The 20365-nt window shown below is 54.1% G+C and overlaps 3 protein-coding genes and 1 long non-coding RNA gene across 7 annotated transcripts in view; 3 read left to right on the top strand and 1 right to left on the bottom strand.

Annotated features, from left to right (window-relative positions):
* The first annotated feature begins 64 nt into the window (after positions 1-64).
* FKBPL (FKBP prolyl isomerase like) lies at positions 65-1831 on the top strand. Of its 2 annotated transcripts, none has more exons than XM_019810332.2 (2): positions 65-220; positions 532-1831. In XM_019810332.2, the coding sequence occupies exon 2, from the start codon at positions 604-606 to the stop codon at positions 1651-1653; it is 1050 nt and encodes a 349-aa protein (XP_019665891.1). In that variant the 5' UTR covers positions 65-220; positions 532-603; the 3' UTR covers positions 1654-1831. The 2 variants fall into 2 exon arrangements, with proteins under 2 accessions (XP_019665891.1, XP_011235973.1); XM_011237671.3 differs by having other exon boundaries at positions 73-273; positions 532-1826.
* A 317-nt stretch (positions 1832-2148) lies between these two features.
* On the top strand, positions 2149-15496 carry ATF6B (activating transcription factor 6 beta). 3 transcript variants are annotated; one of them, XM_011237670.3, is made up of 18 exons: positions 2149-2293; positions 2671-2750; positions 2887-2965; positions 3430-3521; positions 4034-4169; positions 6762-6847; positions 6999-7134; positions 7208-7339; positions 7496-7629; positions 8320-8505; positions 8596-8687; positions 9107-9286; positions 9440-9547; positions 9729-9810; positions 10018-10088; positions 10313-10424; positions 10563-10647; positions 11177-11863. In XM_011237670.3, the coding sequence occupies exons 1-18, from the start codon at positions 2188-2190 to the stop codon at positions 11392-11394; spliced, it is 2115 nt and encodes a 704-aa protein (XP_011235972.1). In that variant the 5' UTR covers positions 2149-2187; the 3' UTR covers positions 11395-11863. The 3 variants fall into 3 exon arrangements, with proteins under 3 accessions (XP_011235972.1, XP_034516383.1, XP_034516382.1); XM_034660492.1 differs by lacking the exon at positions 11177-11863 and adding an exon at positions 14840-15496 and having other exon boundaries at positions 2159-2302; XM_034660491.1 differs by having other exon boundaries at positions 2160-2302.
* LOC117802311 lies at positions 14152-18386 on the bottom strand. Its single transcript, XR_004625438.1, has 2 exons — positions 18322-18386; positions 14152-14458 (listed from the first exon to the last, which is right to left on the bottom strand). It is a non-coding gene; the product is annotated as an uncharacterized LOC117802311 (long non-coding RNA).
* The window catches only part of TNXB (tenascin XB), a 67373-nt gene continuing 64525 nt past the window's right edge, over positions 17518-20365 (top strand). Inside the window, 1 exon segment of the mRNA XM_034660499.1 lies at positions 17518-17717. The gene's annotated coding sequence lies outside the window, so the exon portion shown is untranslated.

Below are 20365 nucleotides of genomic sequence, written 5' to 3'. Positions count from 1 at the left end.
CGGGGGAGGGGGGATGATGTCACCTCCAAAAGGCGGGCCAACCAGCCCTCTCCCTCCTCCGGATTGGCTGCCAGGAATTTGATTAGATTCGCAGCCTCGCGGGCTCCAGCGTGCGTTAGCTGTCGTTGTCCCCAGATGCCCCTGGCCCTCGGCGGTCCTCTCCGCCTGGAGCAAGACTCTGAGGGCTGTACTCAGGAAGGACTTAGCTTCGGAAGGAGAGGTGATTCGAACGGTCTGGCTATTGCCACCAGGCTAGGCGTTTTGGCCGCCTAGGTACTTTTTGACTCGATCGGGTGTCCGTAGTTGGGGCGGCTACCGGAGCCGCAGGGATTTGTGGAATTTATAGTTCTGGATTAGGTCTGGCTTCGTTCGTGGGTGGACAGAAGGAGGCTCGAGCCCGACAGATTTTTGGAGGGGGAAAAAAAAAAGACTTTGAGGACTGGGGGCCTGGGTCCCAGAAGGACGGGAGAGGACGAAAAGTGAATCTAAATAAGAATCCTGCCATTAGCATTGTTTTGGTTTTCTTTTCAGGTGCTGACCTGAAACTGATCATCCCATTCGACCAAAACTGTTCACCCACGGTGGAAGGGACCAGGCAGCCAAATGGAGACGCCACCAGTCAATCCAATGGGAGAGAAGGACACCTCTCAACCACAACAACAATGTGAAAAGAACCCCCAGGAGAACCTTGAATCAACTACCCAGATTAGGCAGCAGCCCCAAGACCCTCTTACTGAAATCCTTGAGCTGAGAGTGAGCCCGAATCCAGCCAGCCAAATTCTAGAGAAACCTCAAGGGACTGAAAAACTGGCTGCTGGACTTCAAGGAGACTCTGCTAAGTCTCATGGATCAACCAGTGAGATGCCAGAGCCCCTTCAAGCTTCCGATCTCTGGTACTGTCCCGATGGGAGCTTTGTTAAGAAGATCATAATTCGTGGCCACGGCTTGGATAAACCTAAGCTGGGCTCCTGCTGCCGGGTACTGGCTTTTGGGTTTCCTTTTGGGTCAGGACTGCCAGAGGGCTGGACAGAGATAACTATGGGGTTAGGCCCGTGGAGGGAGGGGACTTGGGGGGAGCTCATAGAGAAATGCTTGGAGTCCATGTGTCAAGGTGAGGAGGCAGAGCTTCAGCTCTCTGAGCATTCTGAATCTCCTTTCAGGCTCACACTGGCCTCCTTCACTCAGGGCAGGGACTCCTGGGAGCTGGAGGCCAGTGAGAAGGAAGCCCTGGCCAGGGAAGAACGTGCAAGGGGCACAGAATTATTTCGAGCTGGGAACCCTGAAGGGGCTGCCAGATGCTATGGCCGGGCTCTTCGGCTGCTACTGACTTTACCCCCACCTGGCCCTCCAGAACGAACTGTTCTTCATGCCAACCTGGCTGCCTGTCAGTTGTTGCTAGGGCAGCCGCAGTTGGCAGCCCAGAGCTGTGACCGAGTGCTGGAGCGGGAGCCCGACCATTTAAAGGCCTTGTACCGAAGGGGCGTTGCCCAGGCTGCCCTTGGGAACCTCGAGAAAGCAACTGCTGACCTCAGAAAGGTGCTGGCGGTAGACCCAAAAAACCGGGCAGCCCAGGAGGAGCTCGGAAAGGTGATCATTCAGGGGAAGAAACAAGATGCAGGGCTGGCTCAGGGTCTGCGCAAGATGTTTGGCTGATTAAAAATTAAATTTTAAAAGAGACAGGAACCTGTGAATTGTGGTTTATGCTGTGAGATTTTGAGGCGACAGAGGGAGGGTTTCAGCCCATGTCCCATTCCCAGCTTTTGCCTTCCTAGGGAGGTAGCAATGGTCTCAGTGCGCCTCTTTCCCTGCTTTACCAATAAAAAGCCATATGATCATGTGTGCTGCATTTGGGGGAGCTCATCCATATCCGAGGATGAATGCAAGATACATAAACTACTAAATTTAATACCTACTGGGGAGATGGCGGGCCTTTAAACACCGGGAACTACAACTCCCAGGCTCTCTCTTGCTGGCTTCTGTTCGGCGCATGCGCAAACTATAAGGCCCTCTTGAGTGGGAGTGCTATCCTCCTGCCGCGCTCCCATTGGCCCGGCCTGTCCAGCCACCTCATGTACTCAGCACCCAAGTCTCTTACTGGTCGGTAGAGCTTCCGGGACGCCCGCCCCTTTTTTTAAGAGTCAACTGATTAGTTGAGGATGGGGAGAGGCGGGCCTTGGGAACCGTCTCATGGTTGGGGGGCGGGAGAGAAAGATGGCGGAACTGATGCTCCTCAGCGAGATTGCGGACCCAACACGTTTTTTCACGGACAACTTGCTGAGCCCGGAGGACTGGGGTCTGCGGAGTGAGGCCTCGGGGAGGGAGGAGGGCTGTGGCATGCTGTGCTCCTGAGGCACGCAGAGAGGAAGCGGAGGTCCACAGAAGAAGGCTGGGCTAATACGGAATCCATCACCCGAAGGAGGGCGGGGCAGGGGGGCTCGTTGTGCTTTCGGGGGATGCGGGAGTTGGGAAACACCTCTGCTCCCTGCGGAAACGTCGAGTTGTTCCGGGGTGGGGGAAGGAGGGGCTGAAGTTCTTTGGCTGTATCACGTTTCAAGTGGGCGGGCGGTAGGTCTGGCTGAGCCGAGCCAATGAGGGATGGGCCCAGGGTTGTGTGTGGATCTGTAGGCTGGGCCACCGGACGACCCCCCTGACGCTCTGCATCTCTTGTAGACAGCACCTTGTACACTGGCCTGGATGATGTGGCGGAGGAGCAGACGCAGCTCTTCCGCTGCCCAGAGCAGGATGTCCCGGTATTGCCCCCCGAGCCTTGTCTCTAACCTCTGGTGGGTGGGAGTTGCCCTGGAACCAGGATTCAGCCCCAGACCAGAGTTGATGGAGCTGTTACCTTCTTCACATTCTTGCCATCTAATGCCCTCCTTTATTCAGTTTGGCAGCAGCTCCCTGGATGTGGGGATGGATGTCAGCCCCCCTGAGCCGCCTTGGGACCCCCTGCCTATCTTCCCAGGTAAGATATCCTTTCTGAGGGGCACCTGGGTGGCTCAGTTGGTTGAGTGTCTGCCTTCAGCTCAGGTCATGATCTCAGGGTCCTTGGATGGAGCCCTGCATCAGGCTCCCTGCTCAGCGGGGAGTCTGCTTCTCCCTCTGCCCCGCCCCCCCCATTCTCTCTCTCTTTCTCTCTCTCTCAAATAAATAAATGAAATCTAAAAAATAAAAAATAAAGATATCCTTTGTGATACCCTCATCCTTCCAAAACCCTCACTTTTCACTGTTTCCCAGGAACTGCGGAACTCCCTGTATCCTCACGCCTCCTCTTCATAAATGCCTGTGCACTCCTCTCTCCTTCAGTCCCTTATTATGTGTTCTTTCCCCTTTGCCCCAGGTGAGGGGATCCCCACCTCCATGTCTCTGGACACTTCTTGGACTCCTTAGGCTCTGCTTCCTGCTGATTCCCTAACCCTTTTCTTCCAGATCTTCAGGTGAAGTCTGAGCCATCCTCCCCCTGCTCCTCTTCCTCCCTCAGCTCCGAATCATCCCATCTTTCCACAGAGCCCCCCAGCCAGGTGAGAGCCATCGCCCTCCTTCTACTGTTTGTGGCAGGGACTGTGTTCCATTCCCTTCACCCATAGGTGCTGAGAAAATATTTCTTTTGCTATAGGTCAGAGTAGTGGTGGTACCTTTGAATTTCTTTAATATTCTCATTTTACATGTCTCTGGTGTAGTTGTCTAAAAAGATGGAGTCTTTTTAATATATGGAGATATGTGGCAGCCATGGTGGGGCTGAGAAGAAGAGTTTTTAACTGCTCAGAATTCTAGAATCGCTCTTGCCCAAGTTGTCCATTCTTAAGGCAATATTTGAAATCATGAGACTTCATCAACGCTTCCAGGAATAAAGTAGAAAGAGAAAACAAGGGGCCAGAGACAGCTTTGGGAGATGCTTAGTATCATTTAAACCAGAATGTCAAATAATTAGTAAGCTCTAAAGCTTTTGTTCTTGCTCTTGCTCTCAACACCTTCCCTTATTTTCTTTTATTTTTTGTGCCCCACCCCCACTTCACCTCCCACTCTCACCCAGGCTTCTGGTGTAGGAGAGGTGCTGGTTGTGAAGACAGAGTCCTTGGCACCCCCACTCTGCCTCCTAGGAGATGACCCAACATCCCCATTTGAAACTGTCCAGATCAATGTGGGTCCCACCTCTGATGAAGCCTCAGGTAATAACAGCCTGCCACCACCCCCAGGCTTTACCAAGGCAGAGTATGTGTGTGTATAGATAGGGAGGGGATGCAGGCAACAGTACAGGGAGGAAAAGGTGGGGAGGGGAAATAGCAGATCACCAGGAAAGAGGCCAGAAAGGGGAGGGAGAATTTTAGGAAACCACAGCAAGGTCAGCCCTGAAGAGATGGGGATGGTTTTTCTTTCTTTTTCTCATCCCTAGTATCCTATTGTGTGATTTAACTTCCTGTTGCCTTACATTTTAAAAAAAAAACTTACGGACAGGCTAGGGAATATTTATTTATATTTTCCCCCCAATGTTTTATTGTAAAATTTTTCAAACATACAGAAAAGGTGAAATACCATATACCCAACTCCTAGATTCTACAATTGACATTATTTGTGCTATTTTTAAGTGTTATCAAGTTTATTTCCTCTTAAGTGTTTACATAGTAAACATTTATTGAGCACCTACTCCATGCCACATACTGGACAGGGTGCTGGGGATACAGAGATAAAAAAGATGTGAGCACCACACTGACCTGAGAATCCTATAGTGTGGTGGGAGGGGAAAGATACACGCCAGTCGCTGAAGGTGTGGGAATTCCAGGATAGACATCACAGGGTGCCACAAAAGCTCATAAGAGGGGCAGCTCACCTGATGGGGGCTGGGTTGGGGATGTCCTCCTGGAGGAAGGGTTTCCTGAGCCAAGTTTTGAAGGACACATAGAGATTAGCCAGAAGATGAATAGATGAATGTGGGGATTGGTGTGTTGGTGTGTGTGTGTGTGTGTTTGTGTGTGTCTATGGAACTTGCATCTCTTCAGAGTGGATGTGAGGAGGGAGTGGGAAATGGCAAGGAGTTGCAGAGGCTGCAGGGACAGGTGGGCACCCTGCTAAGGGACTTTTATCCTGTGGGCAGTTGGGAGCCTCTGAAGAATCAGGCAGGAGAGCAATGTGATCAGGAGGATGACTCAGGTGGCAGAGTAGAGAGAATGGATTGTGGAGAGGCAGGACTGGATGCAGTTAATCAAGTAGGATATTTGGATAAAGGAGGCAGAAAGAATGAAGTAGGATGGATGAATTGCATTGACTTCTAGGATAGGATTTGAAGAGGATGCCTGGGTTTCTTTCTAGGGCAGATAGATACTGTAAGAGCCCACGCCCCCCAGTCCGGGAGGATGATGAATTCAATGCTGTACATGTTGAGTGTGGACTGCAAAGTGGCTTTAGGGTTTCCTGGCACTGCCTCTCTTTGGTTGAACTCCAACCAGAAGCTAGAGGGCAGGGGAGTCCGTGATTTAATCCATTCATGTTTTCCTCCCCGGCCTCAGTGCGGGGCAGGGAAGGATGCAGAGTGGGTCTGGAGAGATAAACAGACCATATCCACACATTATTAAGAGTTACAAAGAGGACAAACAAGATAGGATTTGAAAACCTTTTCATAGCAAACGGATTGCTGATGACTTTGCCAAGGAGTCAGATTCTCCCCTAAATAAATTAGGTATTTTTTGAGGGACTGTGCTTTACCCATCAATTTGATAGACGGGAAGCATCAGACATAATCCTTGTTTTTGGAGAGTCTTGTGAGGGTCATAACACGTGGTTAATAATCAAATAGTGGTCACCTCTAAGAAGGCATCTGGGTGGCTGGTGGACGAGGAAGGGAAGGAGATCCACTTCACTGAATTACCCTTTGGTCCTTTGGAGTTCTGTATCATATGACTGTATTACCTATCCACAAATAGAAGTTGAAATTTTAGGGGCGCCTGAGTGGCACAGCGGTTAAGCGTCTGCCTTCGGCTCAGGGCGTGATCCCGGCGTCATGGGATCGAGCCCCACATCAGGCTCCTCTGCTATGAGCCTGCTTCTTCCTCTCCCACTCCCCCTGCTTGTGTTCCCTCTCTCCCTGGCTGTCTCTATCTCTGTCAAATAAATAAATAAAATCTTTAAAAAAAAAAAAGTTGAAATTTTAATATAGCAATATTGGCACTTATATAAATAAGAATCTAAATGAGTGGTATGGACCAAAGTTAGTGGCAGACTGGTGAACTTGGGGCTGAATCTGGCCCTTGGATGAGTTTTATTTTGCCCACGTGGGGTGATCAACAAGTCTCACAGATGGATTTAACAGAGGCCGGGAAGACTCAGAGGTGACTGAGTCTTTGCAATTTGGTGCCTGGGAGGCTCACAGAGTGGAAATGGAATTTGTGTGAAGGGATACGAGTGAGCCCCATGGGGGGACATGAGAAAGGAAATGACCAGCAGGTACCTAGAGAGTCAGGATCAGGACACAGGAGCAGTCAAGGGTAGAAATGCAGACTTGGCTGTTGTCAGCATAGGGACACGTGATGGCTTCTGGAGCTAGGGAAGGAGAAAGGAAAGTCCTGGATAAAGAGGTAGGAAGAGAGCCAGCAGATCAGGAGCCCATGGCTCCTCCTCCTTCTGGATTGCATGCCTAGGGCCAGCTTTATTTTCTGGTACAAGGAGAAAGGACCGTGTCTTCTATCCCCTCTTAATCCTCTTAATCCTCTTCTCCTTCAGTGTTTATCTGATATCCAGCATTTTGTCTCGTCCCAACCCCCCCACAGATGTCCAGACCAAGGTAGAACCTGTCTCTCCATCTTCCTCCATCAACTCTGAGGCTTCCCTGCTCTCAGCGGAGTCCCCCACCCAGGTGAGCATCCACTTTTCTTTCTCCTTCCAGACACTCCAGTGAGTTCCTTGAGTTCCTTCTGACTCTCAGAAGTATGAAAGCATTCTCTTTTTCAGCTCCTTCTCCTTGACACTCCTCCTGACTCACATATCTTCTGGAATGCCCAACACAGGCTTTTATAGGAGAGGAGGTACTGGAAGTGAAGACAGAGTCACCGTCCCCTCAAGGGTGTCTCCTGCAGGATGTCCTAGGCCCCCCACTTGGAGGTGTCCAGATCAGTATGGGCCCATCCTCTGATGGCCCCTTAGGTAATGGGGCCTCCTGACACCTTGGGATCCCTGGCAGGAGGCCTCTAGTCCTGACATTCCTTCCTTCCTTCAGGCAAAGCCCTTCCCACCCGGAAGCCACCCCTGCAGCCCAAACCTGTGGTGATAACCACCGTCCCGATGCCACCCAGAGCTGTGCCTCCCAGCACCACCATCCTTTTGCAGCCCCTTGTCCAGCCACCCCCAGGTACTAAAGGCGGCGAGAAGGACACAGGCTGAGTTGACTTTCTCGGGGAGCTCACAGCCATTGAGGCTCCCAGCCCTTGGGTGCTCAGGTGCGGGTGTGGACACAAGAATTCCACCTGACTTACAGCTCTCACCTCCTCCTGTTTACTTGCCCCAGTCTCCCCAGTTGTCCTCATCCAAGGTGCTATTCGGGTCCAGCCTGAGGGGCCGGCCCCCCCGGCTCCAAGGCCTGAGAGGAAGAGCATTGTTCCAGCCCCTATGCCTGGGAACTCCTGCCCACCTGAAGTGGATGTAAGTACTGGGGAGGAGAGGGGTAAGACTGGTTAATGGGAAGGGAAGAGGGAAGTCTATCGTGGGAGAGAGAATTGTGGAATGAGGAGGGAACAAAAAGTGAGGAAGCAAACCCATAAGGTGGTCCTGAAGATCAAGTGGATCTCGGTTCATATATGAGTATCAACATCGACTCTGTGGTTTGAGGATCCTTAGTTGTGCTGTCACTCTAGATGGAGAAACAGGAATGGTGTCTGTAAATCTAAGGCGGGGGAGTCATACTGGGTTATGGTTGTGGCAGTAGTTGGAAGAGGGAGGCTGTTTCCTAGGGGAAAACCAGGTAAAGTATTCTTTAATTATAGCAAGGTTAAGCTGTGGGCCCTTAAAAAGGAAAACTGAGAGAAAGGAAGATCCCCCATCCAAGGAAAGGAACTGAGTTTCCACCGGGAACCAGGATGGAGGAAGTTCTTCCTACAGTCTGACTTCTCTCAGCTCTGAGGACCAGGAGCACAGAGCGGTTGAGAGAAGGGCTCCTTCCTTGAAATGTTTTAGCAGAGAGGAACAACCCCTCTCTGGCTGTGTAGGTAGAGGACAGGAAGGCAGGAGAGTGGCCGGTGTGAGCAGTGGGGTGAGCAGTCCCTGAAGTCGGGTGGCATAGTGCCCCGCTCCCGCCCATCTGTCATTCCTTTTTTGGCCCTCCGGGTACCCTAGGCAAAGCTGCTGAAGCGGCAGCAGCGAATGATCAAGAACCGGGAGTCGGCCTGCCAGTCAAGGAGGAAGAAGAAGGAGTATCTGCAGGGGCTGGAGGCTCGGCTACAGGCCGTGCTGGCCGACAACCAGCAGCTCCGCCGGGAGAACGCTGCCCTCCGGCGGCGGCTGGAGGCCCTGCTGGCTGAGGTAAGCTGGTCTGTCCTTGGGAGGCCAGTGGGAATACCAGCTCCTTTGGGATGACTTACCCTCTCTCTGGGCTCTTTCTCTGCACCTTAGAACAGCGAGCTCAAGTTAGGGTCTGGAAACAGGAAGGTGGTCTGCATGATGGTCTTCCTTCTCTTCATCGCCTTCAACTTTGGACCCGTCAGGTGAGACCTTCCTTGGCCCCCCCAAAAGCTTCGGGGTGGAGCCCACCCTCCACGCTGCCTGCCTTGGCACAGTGCCTTTCATCCCACTTACACACAGACAGCACTGGTGTCCTCAGTACTGACGGTGCGTCCTGCCAGTCCCTTCTCATTCCCTCATTTCTCTCAAATGGTGTGTCCTCACCTGGAGCAGATGGTGCTAATAACATTGGTAAAAATAGTCACTTTTAAGCACTTACTGAGTTCCTCAGGCTTCCTGGCTTTATGAGGTAGGGATGGTTCTTATTCCCATCTCACACGTGAGGAGATTCACTCTTGCAGAATAGACTGGAACCCAGGCAGGCTGTCCGTAGAGCCCAGGATCTTAAGCAGCCCCTCAATAAAGCCGGAATTCCTCACGCCCTGTCATTCCTTATCCCTAGCATCAGCGAGCCTCCTCCGGCTCCCATCTCTCCTCGGATGAGCGGAGAGCAGCCTCAGCCCCGGAGACATTTGCTGGAGTTCTCAATGCAACAGCCAATTCAGGGAGTTGAACCCCTCCAGGGTTCCTCCCTGGGCCCTGAGGAGCCCCAGCCCAGCACTCCAGGCCGGCCAAGTTTCAGGTGAGGAGTGGGCCCTCTTTTTCGGCGGTACTGAGTGTATCTTCTCCCCAAATGTTACCTTTTCTGTTTGAGGGGAGCCACAGTTCTCTTGCCATCACTGCCTGGTGGAGGGGAGCAGCCTCAGCTCATTGCCCGCTTCCTGCCTCACTCCAGGAACCTGACAGCCTTCTCCGGGGGTGCCAAGGAGTTGCTGCTGAGGGACCTGGACCAGCTCTTCCTCTCCTCTGACTGCCGGCACTTCAACCGGACCGAGTCTCTGAGGTGTGGGGGACTCCCGGCGGGGGCGTCCTCCCTGAGCGTCTGAGGCCCCTCCGCGGTGGCCTGGCTGTCGTGTGCTGAAACACCAGCCCTCCCTGCCCTCTCTTCTCCCTGCCGTGTGCAGGCAGGGAAAATGGGGGCCTTGGCTCAGAGCTGAGGTGTTACCCCGCCTCTGCTTCCCTAGGCTTGCTGATGAGCTGAGTGGCTGGGTCCAGCGCCACCAGAGAGGCCGGCGGAAGATTCCCCAGAGAGCCCAGGAGAGACAGGTAGGAAGGGCTAGGACTAGCTCAAGGAAGGCCCACTGGAAGACTAAATGTCCTAGGGATTTTGAGTTAGCACTTCATTGTGGAGGTTTGAGGGATCATTTGGGGTAAGTGGAAGGGTGGGTGTGAGGTGACGTCAGCTTCCAGGGGCTGTCTCTCTTTCCCTTTTGCCTTCACCCTCTTCACATCCTTAGATACTTCTCCTTCCAGAAGTCTCAGCTACGGAAGAAGTCGCCTCCAGTTAAGGCAGTCCCCACCCAACCCCCGGGGCCCCCAGAGAGGTGAGTCTATGGGGGTGCTTGTCTGTTATTAAGGGAGGTTTCACTCTAAAGAGCTAAACTCCCAGAATATGTCCTGTGCCGATCGTCATTGCCACCAGTGGCATTATAACTTCCTCATCCACTGGGGTCTCCTTGTCTTTTTCTCTCATCCTCTCCCACCTTCCCTAGTGGGACCTGGGCATTGGGCTTAGTTCCTCCCAAACCCTCTTTCCCCACCTGGCTAGGGATTCTGTGGGCCAGCTGCAGCTGTATCGCCACCCAGACCGTTCGCAGCCAGAGTTCCTGGATGCAATCGACCGACGAGAAGACACGTTTTATGTTGTGTCCTTCCGAAGGGTGAGTTCCTCCCTGCCCCATCCCTGTCACCCTGGGTTATCTAGCAGTCTGTCTTCAGGCTGAGGCTCTAGAGTAGGGGTGGGGAGCCTGTCCACATCTCTTCCACCAGCCTCCCGGCGTGGCCCCTTTGTTTCCCAGGACCACTTGCTGCTCCCTGCCATCAGCCACAACAAGACCTCTCGGCCCAAGATGTCCCTGGTGATGCCTGCCATGGCTCCCAATGGTAATTCTCTCCCTGCTGGGTCTGGGGACGAGTCCTGAAACCGAGGAAGGGGGAGGTTCTCATAGAGCCAACATGAGGAGTTAAGGGGGAAATGGAGTGAGTGGGCCATTCCAAAGAGAGGCTGAGGCTAGACTCCCCTATGAGAAGAAGCAGGAAACGGGTGGAGAGAAAAACTGAGCTCCGGAGACATGGGAGGAAGACGAGGGTGCAGGCCGTCCCTTGATGAGGGCACTTGAGTAGGTGTGGGCTGAGGGGATAGGCTGGGAACTGCCAGATTCTCACCTCCTGTTTTCTCTTGATGTCCTCTCCCCTGTGACCTCCATCATATGTATTCTTTGTGACTCATCGATGTCATTTTCTTTTCCTGCCCTTCTCCTCTCCCTGCACCAACTCCATCCCTACCCTCTCATTGACCTCCTGATGTGGATCTGCCTCCTCCCCATTGCCCCTCCTTCCCTCCCTGTCCACCCTACTTTTCTCCTCTGTTTGCCTGCCCTTTTCCTCTTGCTTAACTCCCTCCTTCTCACAGAGACCCTGTCAGGCCGGGGGGCCCCGGGGGACTATGAGGAGATGATGCAGATCGAGTGTGAGGTCATGGACACCAGGGTGATTCACATCAAGACCTCCACGGTGCCCCCCTCACTCCGAAAACAGCCATCCTCGACCCCGGGCAATGCCACAGGTGGCCCCTTGCCAGCTTCGGCAGCCGGCCAGGCCCACCAGCCTCTCTACCTCAATCACCCCTGACCTCTTCAACTCACACTGACTTAGAGCTGGGGGGGGGGATGGGGGCAAACAAGTGGGGTTTTTCCAAGTTCTCCGATCCCTGGGCTTGGGGCAATTCATAAAGGAAAGACAGGGTGTGGGGTTAAGCACTTATCTGGAGATGAGCAGTTCACCTCTCTTCTTACCCCCTTTTTGGAATATAGGGCTCCTCATTTCTCCAAACCCCTAATTCCTGCTTCTCTCTTTGAGGGTATTGAGTGAGATGAAGTTTTGGGGTGGGTGGCCTCCTACACACTCTTTATTCTTTTGTTTCTCTATTGGGGGGGGGTGGAGGTGGGAATTTAGTCCCCAGGAGGGACAAGGGACATTTTTACATTTTAGAGCTAGTCACTGGGAGTAGAGGAGGGGTGGTGGTGGGAGATCAGGTTTATGTATGTGTACTATCTTCTTTTTTATTATTAAATAAACAACTTGGAGGGAGTTGAAGGAATGGTGGCTACCTTCCTGGCTCATGACGGAGAATTTGGGGAAATGGCTTCTGTAGGGCCAATATATCAGAGAACTAAGCACTGAAGACATAGAGTGGGGGTGAGATCCCAGACCTCATGTCATCCCCTTGTCCCCGCCCCTACAACACTGGGGTATGTCTGTGTCTAGCGGCCGGGGGGGTGGGGGGGTGGGGGGGTGTCTCATGGCGTGACAGCCCTGAGGATACAGGTTCCTGGAATGTGTCTGAGTAAACAGGAAGGACAGGGGGCCCCACGCCCTTTGGGGTGAGCAGCCTCCCTGGATCCCCTGCATTCTAGCAGGTTCTCCCTCCCTTCCCTTGATTTCCAGGATGAGCAGCTTGAACAAACAGCGGAGCTGGGGCCAGAGGGCTGTAAGCCAGAAAGGAGGGGCCACAGTGGAGAAGGGGGTGGTGTTTGGAGGGAAGGGGGGATGTTGAGGCACATCTTCTCGGCCCTAAACTGGAGGACACTGAGACTTGAGAGTCCAGTTGAAAGAAAAGGATGAGAACGGATCTGGCAGGAAAGGCTGTGCTTCTAACTAGGAGGAAGGGGCTCAGGACAGAGGGTGAGGGGCCAAATCTCACTCCACCTGGGGGGATCCCGTCAGCAGCTCCTGTCCAGCAGCGCCTCAGGCCTGGCCCCGCAGGAGTGTCCTGGGTCAGCTAGAGGGTGTGGGCTGGGCCTGGGCTCAACGCCCAGATGACTGGACAGGGGCCGCCCGGGCCACAAGCCCAGGCCTGAAGGAGGAGGGGAGAACCTCACGTGTCCAGCCAGGCTCCCCCACTCCCCATTACTGTGTTTGGGGTGAAAACAGACTGAGTAACTATGGCAACCTGGAACTAGGGCTCCCAGGAACTAGGCCTCTCCTCCCTCCGGAGCGCAGCCCTGGCTTCTGGGCCTTCCTGTCCCCACCTCCCTGGAGCCTCATCCAGGCAATGAGTGCAAGGATGAGGCTTTGGGAGGCAGAACACCTGAGTTGGATTCCTTGCTTTACCTTCTGTCAGTGGATGCCTTGATGTGTAACTTAAACACTCTGGGCCTACATTCCTTATCAGCAGCACGGAATACTCCTACGTACTTCTCATGGTTGGTGTGAGGGTGAAAGAGGTCCACAGTGCCTGGTTGGTGAAAGGCACACCTGACCCTTGGCCCTTACACCTGTCTCTTTCCATTTACATTGCCCTTTTCTCTATTCCACTGTTACCCAAGCTGGCTTCATCACCGTTCCATTGTGCCATTGCTCCTGTCTTGACCACAGTGCAGGGAGGTGCTTGAATGCTGGCATCTCTGATGGGGGGCCCTGCGGTGGGGCCCACTGTACCCCTGGCTGAATGGCAGGGGACAGCTGGCACTCTAGTGTGAACTGGCAGTTGACTATTGGCTGAGTCAGTGGAGTGGGGGAAGGCTTAGGAGGGGCATGGAGCCAGGGAGTGCGAGGTGGGAGGGTGAAGGCAGGTCAGTCTCTGGCTGCCACGCTCCAGGCCCCCACGGATCCCAGTCCACAGCCCGATCCCAGGCTATCGAGGCCCCCTCAGTGTGCTACCACAGTCACTCCTGCACCTCCTGTTGGCCCTTCCTGTCCCAGGCCCACTTTGTCTTTCTGTTGAGCTGCTTTCCTCCCTCAAGATCTGGCCTTTTGTTCCTCTTACCATCCAAGACCCATCGCCTCTCCCACTTTGCTCTAGATTCCTCTCCCACCTCTCTTTGCCCTCCGCCCGGCCAGGAGTCATCACCTTCTTTTTGGGGCTCGGGTCTTTTCTGCTTTTGTTGTTCCTTGCTCCTTTTGTAGTTTGCCCTTCCTCCCCACTGCTTTGCTCCCTTTTCTGTTTCTTTTTTCTTGTTCTTCTCCTGCTGCTGACCCTGTGCTCAACTCCTCCGTCTTCATGCCACCCCCTCCCCAGTTCCCTTTGCACTCCTTTGTTCGCATTCCTGGTCCACAACTTCCTCTCTTCTCCCTCGCTGCTTCGGCCCTCTCCCCCTCCCTCCCCCTTCCCCACTCCAACCCCCTGTCCTCTTCCCAGTCGTGGGGGCCAGGACTGGAGAGCCTGATGTTTGCCTCATCGTTCTGCTATGGCTTCTGGATACAGCACATCTGGATTCCGGGGCCCAGATGTGTGGTTGCCACAGCGACCTTGGTCCCTCTGGTAAATATAGGCGCCCACCCGCCCCAGAGCAGAGAACAAAACAATTGTGTGACTTTCTTTTGTCACGAGATAGAAATGTCCTCCCTCCTCCCTTCTCCCCACACCCGTGTCTCCAGGCAAAGAAGTTTTAAGGGTCCAAACCCTTCCTTCTGTGGCTCTTTTGCCCCTTTCCAGTCCTAGCCTCTTGGTTCTCTCCCATCTCTCATCTCACAGGCTGCCTCTTCCCTCCCAGCCCCCTCCCCATCAGCTCCTCAGTAGTGGAATGTTGGTCCCCCAGCTGGACTTGGTGATTTCTTCTTACTGAATCTGCATCATAACTGGATGCAGAAAAAAGTTTCAAAAGCCTGATCTTCCAGCCTTCCTTCGAAAGCAAGTTCTTCCAGAAGCCCCTTCAGTTTCTGCCCTGAGTCTTCCATCTTTTCAAGGCTATTCCTGGGGGGAGAAGAGAGAATACAGGCTTTGGAATCAGAGAGCCTGGGTTGAGGTCCACCTTCACCACCGCTAGCAAAGTCCGTAGGACAGGTCACCTAACGTCTGTGATCCTCCATTTCCTCAGCTAAAGTGGGATTAATCAAAGCCTGCACTGTGTTGGAAAGTGTTTTGTCAACGGAAGCCAGTACAACTGTTTTCTCTCTTCCCCCTCTCTGGGACTGCTCCCTTGGATCACAGCCCCTGGCCTCTCCTCATTCCCTCTCTTTTCCTTCAGGTCCTTGCCCTTAATTGCCCTCATTCTTTTTTGTGTTCCTTCCCTTCTCCCTGTCTTTCCCTTTCCTTCCCATCTATACCTTTTACCCTGTATCCTCCTGAGGTCAGGACAGGAACAAGGAGGATCATTCAAGGATGGAAGCCCAAAGCCAAGGACACCCGGACTGAGGATTCTGAGACCAGCCAGAGCACGTGGACAGCTGTCAGCAGCCCCGATCTCTATACCCATCACCTGAAGCACCTCAGTGAAGGCCACTGGCTCTGCCCACTAGCCCTCCCTGCCTCCATGCCTGGGGCTCCTACCAGACTCCCTTTCACCCTAACTCCTTCTCACCCAGTCCTCTCACAGTTCAATAGTGATAAGCATTTATTAGGCACCTGTGCTATGCAAGGTCTGATGCTTTCCTGATGAGATGCAAACATATGTGAGATAGGAGCTCCTGCAAGAGCCTAAATCCAGGGCTAAATCAAATTTTAGACTATGATGACCTCAGAACCTGGAATTATGTCTGTTAAGCTTCCAGTGGCTTCCTCAAATGCCTTGTAACCTTATAATGTTTGCATTCCCACTCTCTTCTCTGAGACTCTGGTATCCCATCTGTCCCTAGCCATGGATTTCCAAAACACCCCATGGCCATCCTCAGAGCTCTCACATCTCCAGGGTCTCCTGGCCACTCCGTGGGCCCAGTATACTTATGGTGACCATACTTAGTAAATAATAAAACAAAGATTAAGACATAGGGCGGGGCGCCTGGGTGGCACAGCGGTTAAGCGTCTGCCTTCGGCTCAGGGCGTTATGGGATCAAGCCTCACATCATGCTCCTCTGCTATGAGCCTGCCTCTTCCTCTCCCACTCCCCCTGCTTGTGTTCCCTCTCTCACTGGCTGTCTCTATCTGTCGAATAAATAAATAAAATCTTAAAAAAAAAAAAAAAGACATAGGGCAAACAATGGTATGACCATGGGACAGAATTACTGAAATCTGGGGATGTAAGAGAAAATCCATCCTCTGTGCAGTCTGCTCTCCCCAAGTAATGCCGTTTCAGACCCTCCCTCACCCTTTCATGTTCTTCTCCCTCGCCCCCCCGCCCCCCACCACCCCATCAGAGGGAAAGTGTTGCCTACTGTAGGCTCTGGGGGCTTTGGGCCAAGGCAGAGGAAGGAAGCTGAGCCCAGTTCCGTCCAAGATGCTGACTTCATCCTCCCCATCAAAGCCAGGAAAAAAACAGCCACACACACACATACCCAGACACACAGACACACCCACCCAGACACACGGACACACGGGGACACCCATGCGAGAGTCTGTGCAAGTCTTTGGCTTCAGCCACAGGTTGCTAACTGGCCGTGTGGCCACCGCATGCTGTGCCAATGTGCCCTGTCCCAGGAACAACACAGCCCTGCAACCAGGGTGATCCAGTCTGGGGTGCAAACACCTGTGCTCCAGCTCCAAGTGGCAGACTCAGACACTTACGGGTACCTTCACGTCCCTTTCACCCATCACCTGTGAAAGGGCCAAACTCTTCCCCAACGGTGAGGTTTAGTGGGGTAGAAGAACTCTCGTGAAACCAGGGGTGGGGATCCCTCAACCTGGATATTTCCCTTCTGTGGCAAAAGTCTCAGCCCCTGGTTACGGCAGTGAGCACAAGGGGAAATGGGGCCACAGAAACAGCCAGCAGACTTACATGGGGGTGTGTCTGCTGCCCTGTCCTCTGCCTGAGGTCAAAGTACGTTCTTTCTCCAGCCCCCAACTCTCCCTACCCCTGCAGCTCCCCTGCAGCATCCAGACATTCACCCCTTTCAGCTTTCCTCTGACTTCACCCTGCCATTCCTACCCCCACCCTCATATCTGCCTCCGCCTCTAGCTCTGTCTCCTCCCTAAGCCTCTCTCCTAAACCTCCTTCCTAACTTTCTGGCTTCCCTTCCCTGTCTCCCCTGAACCCCAACTTCTTTCCCAAGTCTTAGATATCCTGGTGCTCAGCCAAGCCCTTGCCCAGCCAGTACCCAAGCCTCATCTGCCATTTCTCTGGAATTTGCTGAGGTGGGAGAATGAAAAGGGGGCAGTGACTCCAAGCTGAGAACAGGCAGTGGACTGAGAACAGATGGGGAGAGGCAGTGCAGGGACAGGGCAAGTCAAAATAGGAGAAGAGAGGGGCTCAGGTGGGAGCAATGGGACCAGGCAGGGATGGGTGGGGACAAGGATTTCCAGAGAAGGCCCCCATGTTGGGGAGGGATTTGGGCTTGGGAAGGAGGTTTCTTTCCCACCCCCACCCCCACCCCCACCCCCTGCTCTGCACTGCCAGGAGAGAATGGCAGGAAGAGAAAGAGCAAGTGCTGGGCAACAGGCAGGTGGGGCAAGATCCAAGCTGGAGCAAAGTGGTGGGAGAGGAGGTGCCAGGGAAGGAGGAGGGAGAGGGGCTGGCCATGCAGAAGGGTGTTGGTAGAGAGGAGAGCCCGGTGAGAGAGCAGGAGCAACAGGTGGGGAAACGGTGGGAAAGGAGAAATGGCATGCCGATTCGGGATGTCAGGTTGGGCAAACATCGGGGTGGGAGGAAGAGTATAAATGGGACGGGGAAGGGATGTGGGAGTTAGGACCAGGCATGCAGGGGGCAAGAGGAGGGTATTGTGGGACTCAGTGATCCCAGACAGGGAGGGGAGGAGGGGTGGCATGCGATGGCGTTGGGAGGGCCTGGCAGGGACTAGAGGGGTGGGAGGACCTGCCCTATCTCCGCTCCCCTCCCTGACCTCATGCTGGTCCTCCCCTTCTCCTCCCCCTGCTCGCTGCAGGCTCCCTCCTTCTTGCTGTCGCTGCCGAGATCTACGGTTGGGTCGCAGCTCAGTGAGCCCCTACTGCAGGGAACAAGCAAGTGGACCTCCAGGGAGCTCGGGGCTGCCAAGGCACGGTAGCCCTGCCCTGCCTTGAGAACTCCCCTCCCAAGGTCAGGGACAGAGCAGGTGCAGAGGCACTGCAGTCGCCTGTTGCCCAGGTAAGGAACAGAGTTCTGGAAGAACAAGGAAGAGCTGGGAGCGGTGGGGGTTCTATCCTATCCCTACACCTCCAGCAAAGGTGTAGCAGGAGAGCTCTCAGGAGAGCCTCACAGAGCAGGGACTTTCTGTTAGGACAGAGAAAATGGGACCTTGCCCTGGGGACTAGCCTCCCTGTGGAGGGTGTGTCTGGAGGGTGGTGAGTGTGTGTGCGTGTGCGGGTGGGCGCGCACGTGGAGTGGGGTGTGGGTGCCAGGGTGACAGGATCAGGTGGTGGCACCAGGGTGGAGGTGGTTGTCGGTGAGGTAGGACTCAGCAGTGGTCGGACAGGGGGAAAACCGGGGACTAGGGGCTGAGCTAGTGGCCCGCTGACCCTCAGGAGGAAAGTGCTGGTGGATCCCAAGTGCTCTGTTTGGAGCAGCTGAGCTAGGTCTTCAGGAAGGTGCCAGAGGGAGTCTCTCGACATGTGGGTTGCAGGGTCTGGGAGGGAGGTCTGGGGGTTGAAATGGAGCAGAATCAGGATTCCCAGGTCTGGGAAGGGCACAGAGCCTGCCGAGAGGATCCTAAAACTTGTTCTTGGCTGAGAGCTCTGCACCCATGACTCACGGTTCAGCGGGGTTGGGCTGACTGAGAGATGCCTCCAGGGGCACAGGGGCTCCGTCTTCCTTCCGTCCCCCTTCCAGGCTCTCCCTGCTTCTGTCCATCTAAACCTCCCCCCACTCACTACACGTGACACGCCCTGGGTGGGGTGGGCGGGCCCCTTATCTCGCCTGGAAAGAATTTAATGGCTTGGAAACAACTGGAAATGGAACTGAGAGGAACTACTGGGAAGCAAGTCGGAAACACCGCAGCTGCCGGCTGTCTGCTTCCAGTCCCCACCCGCTTCCCGCATCCCTGGCTCCCTTCTCCCTCCTCCCCTCCCTCTCTCCCTGCCTCCACTCCCTTGGGGACCTGGCATCTCAGTTCCTCAAACTCCCTTCCCCTTGAGTCCTGGTCACTCAGTGCAGGACCAGAACCTGCCTTCCTGTCTCTCATTGCCCCCTTACTCTTTTCCACTGGGGGCCCAGAAATCCTTTCTCTTACTTTTTCCATTCCTCTGACCCATTAGCTCCCCAAGAGTAAAGGGCATTTGGATCCCCCAAATCTCCCCTCCCTGGCACCTCCTTACCCCCTGGTTCCAACACAATATTTGGACCCCCCCTCATCTCCCTCCTTTCTCTCATGAACTGGAATACTTCCTTCACCCCTCATGTGGCATGAGGGGCAGAGGGAGGCAGAGGGGTGGGGCCCAAATCCCCCATCTCTGGAACATCCCTCATGGAAGCCAGCCCTTCTCCACACCTCTTGGGACCAACAGTCCCTGATGAGCGAAGTGTCAAAGTTGGCCACCACATGAATACCAGGCAAGCTGAGTCACAGCTTGGGATGATGCCCCTACTCTGCCAGCCCTCCAACCCTAGGGAGGGTGCCAAGAGGGTGAGGCCACATCCCCCCTCCCCACTGCAGAAAGGAGCCCCAAACAGCCCCAAACAGGGGGATGATGAGGGGGAAACACAAGGGACACCCAAGTTCTTTCCTTTCCTAGTGCTAAGAGAAGAGGGGAATTTTTCCAAGAATTAGAAGTGGGGAGCTGGAGGGATGGCCATAACAGGGCAGGAGAGGGGATGGGGAAGAAGGCTCTGTGTTGTGCACTGTGAAAGCTACTCCTGTCCTCTCAGCTGCCTCACTACTTTACAACTTCTCTCCTTCCTGATGCAGAGACTCTCTCTGCCTCTCCCCAACCTGGGGAAAGATGTAGGATCCAATGGCGGGGATGGGTACTGGACAACTCACAAAGACCCCCAGGGGTGTGGGGCACCAGCTATCTTCTGCTTCCCTCTGGAGAAGGGCCTCCTGTTTGGTTCTCCTCCCTCCAGCTATGTTCTCTGACTCACACAGCTGCCCTCTGAGCGACAAGAAATCCACTTTCTTAGGCATCACCCAATGAATGCATGTGGAGGAAATGTGAAGAGATTGTATGTGTGCCTGCAGAGATGCAGGTTTATTCAGATGGTAGGTGTATCTGTGTACAAGTGTGTTCATATTTGTGTTTGTGGATGAGTGCACACGCCGGTGTATTTGTATATGTCCATGTACTTGTGTGTGCACACACCCCTTGGCTTGCATGGCCTTAGACACAGAGTGACAGGATTTGAGGGTAGGTCAGAGACCACCTCTGTAACCCAAGGCTACACTCCAAGCTGACTGGCTGAGGGGCCTAGGGAAGGGCCACTGTCTGCCTGCCAGGCCTCTCCGCCTGGGCTTCTCGGGCCTCTTTCGCTGTTGCTCTTCCGCTGTTGTCCAGCTTTCCTTCCATCTCTCCTGGGCCTGTGGCAGGGTGTGATGGCTGGTAGCCCTGAAACTCCTTTTTCCCAGACCCAGAGGAGAAGTTTCAGAGTAGCAAGCCAGGAAACGTGTGTGTGTATGTGTGTGCGTGTGTATGTGTGTGCATGTGCTCCTTACCAGTCAGTGTTTCCACACTCGCTCTGCCCTCCTCTCTCCAGCCTTTCTGGTGCCAAAGAGCTGGGTGCCGAAGAACACCTCTCCTTACCCCTTCACCCCAACGGAACCCTCCACATTCCGTTGCTCACCACAGCCCCCTGTCCTGGTT

Source organism: Ailuropoda melanoleuca, chromosome 5, assembly GCF_002007445.2.
Source record: "Ailuropoda melanoleuca isolate Jingjing chromosome 5, ASM200744v2, whole genome shotgun sequence".
NCBI classification, from domain to species: domain Eukaryota; kingdom Metazoa; phylum Chordata; class Mammalia; order Carnivora; family Ursidae; genus Ailuropoda; species Ailuropoda melanoleuca.
This window is presented reverse-complemented; position numbering and strand designations above follow the sequence as displayed.

What these genes read in the sequence shown, in the direction of transcription:
- FKBPL (XM_019810332.2), top strand. Translation starts at nt 604, where the DNA reads ATGGAGACGCCACCAGTCAATCCAATGGGAGAGAAGGACACCTCTCAA.
- ATF6B (XM_034660491.1), top strand. Translation starts at nt 2,188, where the DNA reads ATGGTTGGGGGGCGGGAGAGAAAGATGGCGGAACTGATGCTCCTCAGC. An exon ending in CCACAGAGCCCCCCAGCCAG is followed by an intron (nt 3,522 to 4,033) that starts GTGAGAGCCATC and finishes ACTCTCACCCAG; the next exon opens with GCTTCTGGTGTAGGAGAGGT. An exon ending in TTCAACTTTGGACCCGTCAG is followed by an intron (nt 8,688 to 9,106) that starts GTGAGACCTTCC and finishes CCTTATCCCTAG; the next exon opens with CATCAGCGAGCCTCCTCCGG.